At 36.0% G+C, this 12785-nt stretch overlaps 1 protein-coding gene across 4 annotated transcripts in view; it reads left to right on the top strand.

Moving 5' to 3' along the window:
- Positions 1–11790, top strand: part of LOC145687978 (ETS domain-containing protein Elk-3-like) — a 282670-nt gene extending 270880 nt beyond the window's left edge. For all 4 annotated transcript variants that reach the window (XM_081761599.1, XM_081761601.1, XM_081761600.1 and 1 more), the window contains one exon: positions 8631–11790. In XM_081761599.1, the coding sequence (XP_081617725.1) occupies positions 8631–9295 (665 nt within the window). In that variant the 3' untranslated portion in view covers positions 9296–11790. The remainder of the gene's footprint in view (positions 1–8630) is intronic.
- Positions 11791–12785: the final 995 nt, after the last annotated feature.

The raw sequence follows: 12785 nt of genomic DNA, 5'->3' as shown, positions 1-12785 counted from the left end.
AATTCCTTCACTAGTCGATTTCTCTCGTCGAGTATTACAAGAATCAGTTAAAATCTTGCGGCCCTTTTTTCTTCCCCACTTTGAACCGGAAAATGAAAATGAGATTTTCTCTATGTTTGCCTGCGCCGATTTTGAAAATTCCTTCACTAATCGATTTCTCTCGACGAGTACTACAAGAATCAATTAAAATCTCGCGGTCGTCTTTTCTTCCCCATTTTGAACCGGTACATGAAAATGCGATTTTCTGCATGTTTACCTGCGCCGATTTTGAAAATTCTTTCAGTAATTTATTTCTGTTGTCGAGTACTATAAGAATCAGTTAAAATCTCGCGGGCCCTTTTTTTCTTCCCCAAGCCAATATTTTTGTATATTTTGAATGTATTCAAGTATGGAACAAAAGTATTATATAATTCCCTTAGTAGGTTTCTCAACTTCATATTTTTCAACTTAAATTTTATTTATTTTAATTATTTATTTTCTTGTGACTCAATATTTAATTGCAATCGTTCATTGGGGAGAAGGGTGGCCATTCTCAAATATATAAATATAGTATTCTTAAAATTTATGTGTTCTCGTACTATTAGTTTCTTCCACTAGACCTGGAAATTGAAAAATTAATACCTGGAAAACCTGGAAAATTCAGGGAAATTGAGTTCCATATTTATATATGAACACTGCTATTTACAATTTTTTTTTTCGAATAGGGAGAACTGTACAAAAGGGTGTTTTGGGAATGGTATAACAATAGGTTTCTGGGAGTGTTGTTCGAAATGAAATCTTTAAGTTTTACGTCCCACTATTATGCTGGCTAGGCTAAAGATAACGGGGTGTTGTTCGCAGTGTTTCATTCAGACATTTACACCCGGGGGGGAATGTCAACTGCTCGGGGGAGGGTTATTTTTCTGTATTTTTTTCAAGAAAGCAGCATATTTAACAATTCTATTCACATACACATCTTACCTAATATTGAGACTAATTGCTGATAAATATTCAATGAGATTATAATTTTAAGAAAACAATCGTTTGATTTCATCTAAAACATTAAATAAAGACTGGCAAAAATAGTTTAGACTAAACTTTAACTGCTATTTACAGTAACTATTTTTATTATTTCCTATATTCAGTAATTACTGTTTGTTACTAATGTAAAAATTTTTAAAAAGATTTAAATTAACTGAAATATTTTTTCTCCTAAAACAAACATACTTAGGAATATCTTAATAAAAAGTTATCATTCTTTCTCACACTTCTGATTCTAAATCAAACATATTAGCCTTGGTTTCTTCACTGCATATACATCAATAGTTTAGTTGACGAAATCTTCAGTAGGATTAGTGCCGTGTCGTGGAAAATCAGCGCTTGGCGCGAGAGTATACGACGGCATCCCCGTATATATGAGTGAGGTCGACAGACCAGCCGCCAAAGGTGGGAAAATTTTAAAAAGTAAACCCTGCTTTTCCTTGATTTTGAGCACTTTTCATTACTTTTTTCCTTTCATTTTATATATGTCCACATGTATTTCATTCCTCTGTTTTTCTTTCCTTCTTTTTTCTTTTTCCCTCCCGAATTTTTCACCCCTTACTTCGGCGCCCGGGGCCGTCGCCCCGCTTGCCCCTCCCCCATGGAACGGCACTGAGCAGGATCTTGGCCACCTTCAATAGCAATCTTTCACTTATATACTATTATCATATTGATAAATTCTATATAAGTCTCTAATCAAGGAGGGATAACTGTTCCTCCCTGATCCCTCTAAATGACGCCCACTGAATCTCACCCTTTAATGAATTATTTTTAATTAAAGAAAGATGTGTTTACTTTAACAATCGTAAAACACATTTACGTCTGTTACTTCCGATGCGAGAAATGGGATTTAGGCGCCCTATTTCAAATAATGTAGGAACTGTATATTTTCAAGAACTGAAGTCTGCTGACATGAGAGATTATATGGAATGATCGAAAGATCTTCCCTATCTTTCCTTTCGTATCTCAACCTGTGCTAGTGCTACCTACTAATATATAATATAGGGCGAGAGTATAGTACCTACTAAAATACAAACCTTTCTTCAACAGTTAACAATTTCATGTTCTGCCAAACTCAGTCATAGCGTTAAGAAATACAAGTTTTATTCACTATTTGGTATTCTATCTTAGATGTTACATGTTAACATTTATATAGAATGGGTCTGCGTCATTTATATGTATATTGAGAGATCGGATTTCGTCTGCACGTACACGGACAGAAAAGCAAATAATTGGGTGAAGTAATTTCTACATTTTGTGACTGAAATTTTGGGAGTTTCTCCGGGGGGGAATGAATTTTCTTCGGGGGGGAGATTCCCCCCGGGCTACCCCCTGAATTCAACCCTGGTTGTTCGGTGGGGGTCAATGTTGCCAATTTTGGGTAAAGTCGCTAAATAAGGGGAATTCGACCTCAACGATAGCGTAGGTTGACCATAAAATTTTCAGTTAAAAACGGGACAGGTTCTTGCAACCCTAGACTTTTAGATCTACCTTTGTTCTTATCAGTGCCTTGATATCAGATTTCCTCCTCTCTCTCTTTGTTACAGAACGGGTACTTATGAAAAAGGAAAGACAGGTTGAAATTTGTTCAACACACAACCAACTGCTAAAACCTCTGCTGCCTTTCGAGCAGTACTGCGAACTATAGAGTATGTTTAATATAAGGAATTTCAGTTCAATTTTTGCCTCTTTGTTATTATTAATTATTAATACTTTTAAAAGGAGTAAAGATACTGGGTTTGTTATTTACTTCTTTCATTTACATAGAACGGGACGAATACTACTTTTTCCATCTACTGACGGGACGGCCGGGACACGCCACTAAAACGGGACTGTCCCGGTCAAAACGGGACGTATGGTCGCCCTACGATAGCGACAAAAAATATTTTTTTCCGATTGGAGACTTTTTTGGGTGATTTTTAAATGACGATTTACCTACTTACACATTTAGCGACTTTCTGCTCCAAACAAAATGTTCATCTGTAGAGAAGCATTATTAGTTCAAAACAGTTTTTACGTTCTTTTTTTCTGTTTGTTTGTTTTAATCAGCGCAACTGATGAAGAGTTTGGAAATACAGCATACTCACTGCCCCACAATCCTGCATTGTTATGTTACCCTTGCCCTCTAACGAAGAACAACTACAAACTTGATGTCCTTTAGTTCGCAGAGTTTCCGTTGAGAAACACACGTAATACATCATTACCGATAGCAACAAGATTAGCTATAGATTGCGTGAATAAAGGCGAAGAAGATGTTTGTTATATTTGTCCTTTGGGATCTTTTAATTATTCTGCACTTTTTCTTTTACAAAAAAATGATCCCTGAATTAAAGGATTGGTTGCGCCCTATTTACAAAGATGTGAGTAGAACCAGCGGCGCAAATCTGTCTTCAACATTGGGAGGGGGGGGGGGTAAGACCGTTACCATACTTTTTTTTGACGATGTCCAAAATACTTATGAAGTTGAAAAACAATGTTGTGGAGGATCAGAGTTGTTTTCAGCGTTGGTAGGCTGCAGATTTGAGGCTTATTCTGGGGGACATCTATTTTATCTCACGTTCCTTTGTAGCAATCGGACAAAAATAATAAAATTTCTCCCAAAAAACACATTTCAAATCGGATTATTGGGGAGAAGTCCCCCTCAGTTCCAAGATTGGAGGGGACATGTATCCGTCATCCCCCCCCCCACGGATTTGCGCCAGTGAGTAGAACATATTGTTTAGTTTACATCTACAACTTTAAAACAATGCTTATAGACAATGAATTTCTCTATTATTTTTTATAGCGACTTTTCACCCAAAATTGGAGTCGTCATATCCCGTTTCGCAAACTTATTGCCAACATTTTGGAAACTGGTTGCGAAGAGAGCTACAATGGATGAGTCGAGTTATTTCGTCGCTTCCGCTGTGAACCTAAGTACAAGATTCCAAAGAGATTAAGAAAAAATGAAATGAAACCTTTGAGTTTTACGTCCCACAGTTATGCCGGTTAGGCTAAAGGAGACGCTGATGATAAGCAATGAATGAAAGGTGGAATGAAGAAAGTGGAAGGAAACGGGAGAACCCCGAGGAAACCCACGCACAAGGTGTTTGTCCATCACAAAGTTCATTTGACGGGGGCTGGGATCGAACCCGGGACCCCAAGTACCGGAGGTGAACGCTCTACCACTGAGCCACCGCAGCTCTTAAGAGATTAAGAGTCACAAACATAGTCACTTTCAATTTTGTAATATATATAGGTCTATATATTGCATCACTGACTAATAACTAAAATCCTTGGATTGTATATATAAAAGTCGCCCCCTGCCCGTAAAAAGCTTCATTCGAACTCGGAATCGAACAATTGCATCTGTAAAACAGTGCTGATTTGATTTTAACGTTCCTTTCAGCAGCAAGGCTGTATGAGACGTGGACCTACAGATTAACGTGGAATCCGAACCACATAAGCTCCGGCCGGGAATCGAAAAAATGAAATGAAATCTTTGAGTTTTATGTCCTACGGTTATGATGGTTAGGCTAATGGAGACGGTGATGAGTAATGAATTAAATAGTGGAATGAAGAAAGTGGGAGGAAACGGGAGAACCCCGAGAAAACCCACGCACACGGTGTTTGTCCACCACAAGGTTCACTTGGCGGGGCTGGGATCGAACCCGGGACCCCAAGCACCAGAGGTGAACCTTCTACCACTGAGCCACCGCGGCCCCCGGCCGGGAATCGAACCCGGGTGTCCCACGCCAAAGGCGTGTTCACTAATCACTTAGCCACGAGGGAGCTCATCTATAAGGCAGTGTAAGCAAACAAAAAAACGCACACTGGATGTTTGCGCAACTGAGGATCAAAACATTCTCAATGGAGTATGAGAAATAGTTAACGCCAATCAAAGTGTGCTTTTGCTTATTTATTACTTCGTTAATACTTAATTCCTTCTAGAAATAGTGAAACTATACTATGAAGAAACACTAATAAACTAATAACAATTACGTTGTATTTCTTACCACACCACGACCATTTTTACCACCCATAGAATTTGAACCTAGTACTATACTGCATTAGTCACGCCGTAACGAAAGATGAACATCTGGCACTCGTAGCTGTTGAAGCTACCTGTATATCACGCGGCCTGCGTTGGTACTCCTCAACATAAATACCTCACAGCCCAAAGCCAGGAAACATCACAGACAGAAGACAGGGGCACAAGCAGTGCCTGACACTTCACGAACTCTAAACCCGCCAAGACTCAACTCAACATGACCTTCAATTACGTTCTAGAAACCAAACCAATGCTAAGGCACAAACTTACCAACTTCCTATATGAAAACACAAGAAAAAAAATCTAACTTTTTTGGTTCCAAAGTGATGACATAACAATAATACTAAAAAGGTTTTAATTTTCAGTAACCCAAACATTAATTAACTAGGGAACATAACAAAGCAAAAATAAATAAAAATAAAAATAAATTAAATTAAAAAATAAAAATCTGACAAGTAAACTCTCCCTGACTACTTTTTTTTTTTTTTTTTAAATTTCAGTGAGGCTGTAAAATATGTTAGTATCTTCGTAAAATATATATATTTCAATGTAAACAAGTTCTTTAAACAAAAGAAAGCTTTGTAGTAGAGCGCTTACCTCTGACGCGTTAGGTCCCTGGTTCGATTCCTGCTCCCGACAAATAGCCTTTTGGTGAACACTGTAGGTGTGGTTATTCTTAAGACTTTCCAGTTTCCTTACATTTTCTTGATTCCACCATTATCATGTATCTCATTGTCACCTTCTCTCTTACATTGATGTACAATCATGGGGCGTTAAACTAAAAGCAAAAAAAAAAAAAAAAAAAATTTTTGCAAATATCCTAGTAAAAATGAGTTTTCTAGACTACACAAGTGGCCCCGCGTAGGGTAGTCGCTAGCGCTCTCGCCTTCGGTGCGAACGGTTCCGGGTTCGATCCCGGGGGAGAACTCGGTCGAAAAAGTATCAAAAGATTTTAAGTCCAGCCATCCTGAATGAGGTTTCCTTGGGTTTTCCTCATTCACAGCAGGCAAATGCCGGAGTGGTACCAGACATATAGGTCCCAGGCCGTTTTCTTCCTTCCCCAATCCTTTCTTCCCTTCCTTTCCCCGGATAGTGTACTCGCCGAGGAAAGTCATCCCTCATATGGGGTAACAAGGCCATTGATGCCGAAAGCCCAGAAATCTAAATCCTAAATCTTCACTACACAAGGAAATTTCCGCGCTGAAAACGGTTTATTAGCAATTATGTTAAGCAGTCCTGTAGTAAATCTGCACCAAGTAATAAATCGTCACATATAAAATGGAATGAATAAACACATAACATTCATTTTGCTACCTTGAAACATAATATGTTTCAAAACATTAATATTCAAAGTTTTTTCAAAATTCAGATTCACCCATTCCATTCTCCTCAATCATTTACGAGTTACAATAGTAAGAATTGTAGTCATAAACTACATTACTTACTTAGTACTATATTAAAGCAAGTTACACTAAAAGAATATATAATTAATGGGAATATTTAACTAAAGTAATAGTTAACTATTGTACTTACCCAGGCTTCCCAGGTTTCCTTCCTCTCTTCTGTTCCGTTTGTAAACAACCTCGTTTCGCAAGCAAAAGACGGTAGTTCAATGACGTCAGCCATGGCGAAAGAAAGAGTGTCTATAGGCGGTCTGGATCTTACACACAGATGGACGTATATAACGTATAGCTGAAGTATTTAACATACGTATACGTATGTAAAATACAGAAGATTGTTAGATATCAGACATCCTGCAGAGACATGATGTAATATCTAAGCGGGTAAAAGGCAGTACCTATGTAGTATATGGATAAAGTACGCTCCGTACAGATTTCCTTAGTAAACATAACGAATCCTTGTATTTGTACAATATACCGCTGTCCGGATAATGGATTTTTCTCAGTGTAGCTAGTTATAATGTTAAACAACTAACGATTTGAAGATTTTTCTCATTGTCGGACAGATTTCTCAGCAGAAGTGCAACTAACGACTGGCGAAATTATTATTACGTCGCTGGCGAACAGCAGTGAAGCTTTTCGCAAAGAATACAGTTTATATATATTCTATAGTGATCAGTTACTTTCACAACCAATAATCTAAACGAATTTACACTTAGTTATTTACTCTGAATCAACTATCTTCCTCATGTTATCCTTGTTTATGATTGCAAATTAAGAACCCATTAGTGCACATTTTTCAGTGAATTTTTGTAATTTTACAGCTTATGTCTGGATTTTATATCTTTAAAACTGCAGTTTGTGTCTGGGTTTGCAGCAAAATTTTACAGCCTACATCTGGATTTATAGATAAATTTACGGTTTATGTTAAGATTTACAGAAAATATGCAGTTTATGTCTTGATTTACAGAAAACATTTACAGTTCATATCTCAATTTACAGAGAAAGTTTGCAGTTTATGTCTAGATTTACAAATAAATTTACAGTTTATGTCTCTCTCGAAATATTGTCTAGTGTTTAGTATTTTGTCCATTGGTCAACTGTTCCAAATCACTCTTGGAAAGAAAATCTTTAATAAACACAATACCATGACGTCAACACACTAACAAATTTGAGGTGCTTTCCATACCCTTACACAAGATCAAATAATATGTCTTGATTACGTTACCCATTTAAGATTTTTGTGGTGTTTATAGTCTTTGTAAACAATATTTGAACCATTATGAAATAGCAAAGTAATTGTGAAACATAAGAACTAACTTGAAGTTCGGAGAGCATAGTGTTTTATGTTATAACAAGCACTATGAAATGTACTAAGGTTTTTCTTAGATTCTATGTAGAGCTGAGAAATACTCATGATCCATGTACTGTGTATGTATAAACAGTCTTACCATTGTATTTCGTTCCATTTCTTATGATGCGGAACATAATGTTTTCCAAATTTCAAGTTATCTTTTTATTTTACAGTTACCTTGACCATTATAAAATGGCGCGAATATTACTGAATCCTTATGTTTCGTTTATAAGTCTAGATTATTTTTGATTGAGTTTGGTTTCAATAATATGCAATGAAAGTTAAGATGTAACACTAGTTAATTAACTCGTCACATTTTCCAGGTTTCCTTTTTCCTTAATGAAAATTTCAAGAGACACAAACATATAAATATAATCTTAAATACACTCATAAAATATAATACAAGATAATTCGGATTGTCCATACCATGCACATATGAGTAAAACAAAAACTTATTTCCGTTTTTCTAAATGTTAATGACTAAAATTAAGAATCTGTAACGCAAGCTTAAATAAATTATAATATATATGTAATGAGCATTGAAGTTTTCGTTTGGTGTTAAAGGATTCTTCTTTAGCACTCATTAGCTTGTACTAAGTATGATTTACAAATTATGTTTTTTTTTTTTTTTTCATAAATATTGTGTAAAGTTGCTTGTGTATGAATATAACATTTTAACATGAAATTTTCAGTGGGCTCAAGTTAAAGGTAGACAATTTTGAGTATTTTAGGTTAAGCGTGACTTACACTTAAAATGTATATCGATTTAAATCATTTTAAAATATCAAGTTGTTTTTTTTAATTATGTTTTATTTTTTTTATATAGGAGTTTCTGAACTGCATTCATCCCAGTGTTCCGGTATGAAATGTCACCCGGCAGCTTTCAACCTCGGAGGAACGTTTCCGGCCCTTGGTGCTCCACATGGATTTAGAGATACAACGCCAGTATGGAAGAAATTACCGGATGTTCGCATTTCAAGCCCCTCATCGCTTCGAGACGAAGAAGCTTCCTCTGGCAGCGAGGTGTCTCGCACCACTCTTTCACCGTGTCAACCAATTAATTTGGATACAAAATCACGAAGGTCACCAGAAAGAAGTAGGTCTCCAATCAGACGAGGCTCTACCTCATCCATCATGAAATCGAAACCTAGTCCCTTATCTATTGAGAACATGATCGTCTCAAGTTCTTTAGCCAGTCCTCGACAGCTCTCTGCATCTTCTTTGCACACACCGATGGTGACACTTTCTCCTCAATTCCAGGCATTTACTGCCAAAACACCACTTGGGCCACTTCACTTCTGGAGCTCACTGAGTCCAATCACCACATTAAGTCCATGTTATTCATCTGCTGGGACTCATTTTCAGTTTCCTGGTAATCTTTCGCAGTACAATCAGGCACCTCCTCCAATTGTATATCCGTCTACCTCTACATCTTCCACATCACCATTAGCTCTAATTTCTCCCACAAAACCCATCTCTGTTCTTCAGTAAATTTGACCTGATCATCATTCTTTTATAACGTGACTTGACTCGTGCAACTATATAAGCTATTCTTGTAACTTCAAGCAGCAGTAAGTTTTAATATCTTGTACAGTACTGGTAACATTCTTCGCCACCATATAGCCTATGCTTAGCGTAGGTGATTGCTGTCGATGCATAAAAATGTCAGATAAGAGTTATAGTTTGACCTAATTGACTGGAGTTTTTACATTTGACAACAGCGTTCTTCTATAATTCGCTGTCTAGCGAACACATCAACAAGTGACGTAATTAACTTACTGGTGTGAAATGGGAACGTTGAAGAAAAGTGAGTATAAGAACTACAAAGTACGTTAATGTAATTTAATCAATACCTCACGGTCTAAACCATGTTTATCTTCTTTTCGGTGAATTCGCGTACCTGATTCAATGCACTATATCCTATACATAAAATGTCTCACAGTATAGAAATTAAGGGAAAAAGTGTCTCCTATCAACAATAATATTGTAACTCCTAACAACCAACGACAGAAAAATGAATGTGATTTGAAATTTGATGTTCACATATTGGTACCAATTTAGAGCTTATTTTTGGAATTTTTAAGTTTGGCCAAGAATTTAAAAAGTCTGTCTTTAGGAGCAACTTCGGAAATGTAAATCATACAGTAGGTTATTTGATTCTTTTCTGTTTGCTTCTTCTACCTGGTTGTTTATATTTTTTAGTTCATTTTATATGTAAGATATCTTAAAAATCTGGATTTTTTGTGGTGATAATTGATTATTGTTAGTTTCTGCTTATAGTGTTCAGTTGGAGATTCAGTGTTTTAGTATTAAAGTTTATGATACACTCAGTTCGTAAGTGTCTCCCGAGTATTTGTATTACTATCATATTTCATACTACCACACTAATAGTATTTTATGCTTCTACAATTTCCACAGTGATAGCAAGATATTTTAACATCATTGTCATGTGTATTGTATAGTGTTTTGTATATGCCTAAATCTCCATATTTTCCGGTGAAAACACATATCAGTTTGTGAGAATCTGTTAAAATGATAGATCACATTACTTTAATTTTCATACCTTAGATTTTTCTAACACTTTAACATCGAAGGCATAGAATAATAATTTGAGTTGGAATAAAGTTCTCCATCGAATACTGAAGTTAATGTCTTAGAATTATGACTTATCATTAATATCTTGTTGTAATTTATCAGCAAATGTAATACTACAAATTTCTACCTCTTTGGCAAACGTACTAGCGACTACCAACAGCTGCATTGTAGTTTTCGTCTGCATTACTTGTCAAGTTTTAAACTCTCCAAAGTACTATTTGCATCAAGTTAATGACAAGCAATTGGCCCAAGAATATATGGTGGTAACAAGTATCTTCCGAATTGATCAGTAAGAATGGTAATTTGTTCTAACATTTTTGATCGAATATTCATGTTTCTGTTCTTAACAATAATTGCTAAGCCATGTTCATAACTGAATCAATATCCACTTAAACGGTACTCATATAAATTTAGGTTTTGGTATTTGAGAATTAGGATTTGAGATAGCCACCAATCAAGTATTAATGGTTTCATTTTATACAGGTATTCCTTGTACACATCAACATTCCTGTGATGGAAGACACTAACTTCTTATAGTACCAATGAACTAGATTCTTCATAGAGATGTACAGCATTCTGTAACAAGCTATTCGCTTAAGAGCAGATTTCCATTGACAATATTTTTAAGGTAGTTGTGTTACAGTCCTACTTAAAGGTGGTAATTCTAGTATTGCATATAGTTACAGTTTATGAAACGTAACTTTTGAGCCATAATGAACAAAGAGTATTTCTATCAGTGGTAGTTTCTTTGTACATTTCGTCGAAGTTGTACGTACCGTCAAACATTTTATTTTATAGTTTTATTATACATTTTCGGCACTTACTTGCTGATTTCTGTTTTGTATTGTGGCGTCCAAACAATGCACCCAGTTTCTGGGATATATCAACAATCTGTGAAGAACTCCTGGTGACAAAACACGTTTATCTTGTTTACTCGTAAATTAAAGACAGCTGAAAGTTTTTATATATAAATATAGTATATACATGTGTATAAATTAAATAGTTTTGGTTTGTGTGTCAGTGTGTGTGTGTTGTAAAGTCAACGTATGTCTCTATGAGCAAGATTCCTTCAAGGAAAAGCAGAGAATGGTGGAAAATATAATGAAATTATTTGTAAAATAGTCCTCCTCTAATTTGACGATTAGAATTGGCTGTGTTACATTGGACCAAGTGATGTAGAAATTAATTCGAGTGACTGAGCATTTTTGTGTTTTGTTTTTTGTGTGTGACTTTGTGTTCTCGATTTGATTGTGCCAAAGTATGCGTCTAAATACGTCTTGTAAATGATAATAAAATCACTTTTGTTTTGTATCTCAATGCACCTTGTTTATAGCTGTAACATGTAAAGGGACCATTGAGCATGTGCTCAGATGTTGTGATATGTTGTGCCATATGTAAAAAAAAAAAAAGTAATAAAATCTTCTGTATAGAAAGAAGAACATAATAGCCGGTTTCAATAATAGTAATAAAAACCACTACGACCTGATATTTTAAGATCAATGTTCATGATGAGAATCACTATCTACAGATGCAGCTGGAAGACCTCAGTTAAGGGAATAGATTAGTTTCAAGGTTAAAGTAAGTTACTTCCTGTAATAATGCATACGTCTTTTACCAGTGGCGTATTTACGATTTTGTTTCGGGGGGCTATGCACAACACTGGAAAGCAGGGGCAGTTGCCCACCTAAGTTTGAAAATTAAATGTATTTTAATCGATTACACAGTGCAATAAATTGGATCTTTGTGTCTTGTTGGGAGTTGAAAGAAGGTATTCTTTACTAATTCGCATGCGCTGATTACGAAAATGAAATCAAAAACATTCCATCAGGTACCAATTTTCCTGGAAAACATATGTCATATATACCACTTAGCCTATATTGCATACAGTTAGCGTTATATTGTAATTCATAAAAGACAAAGTAGCAACGTGTTCGACACGTTAAACAGTTGGAAACTTTCCGTTTGTGGGTGGATGGTGAAACTTCTTGCAAGAGTGTCCAGCAGTAGTCTGCCAAAAGGTTTGGTGATCAACTTCCCTTATATCGTCTTTCCATGGCATAGATATCTTGGTGAAATCGCTCACCATGTTCCTCACTGGCATCTCCAAGATTAGGTGGAGAAAATCCAAATGCGAATGTAGGAAATGTATTTTAAGGGACATGTTGCACCCCATAGATTTGTAACAATTCAGCATGTGTTCTGTCAGTTCTCTGTAGTTTTCAGACCTGGTATTACCCAAGAAGTTGTTGCACACATTTTAGAAGAAAAACCAAGCTGTCTTCTCAGTATGTGTCAGCAACTCTCCAAAGGTACTGTCTTTCATCAACTCATGAATCTGAGGCCCAATGAAAATACCTTCTTTGGTTTTTACTACACTAATCGCAGG

Source organism: Thermobia domestica, chromosome 6, assembly GCF_964235325.1.
Source record: "Thermobia domestica chromosome 6, izTheDome1.hap1.1, whole genome shotgun sequence".
NCBI classification, from domain to species: domain Eukaryota; kingdom Metazoa; phylum Arthropoda; class Insecta; order Zygentoma; family Lepismatidae; genus Thermobia; species Thermobia domestica.
Note: the sequence above shows the minus strand (reverse complement) of the source record. Positions and strands in the feature narration are given on the sequence as shown.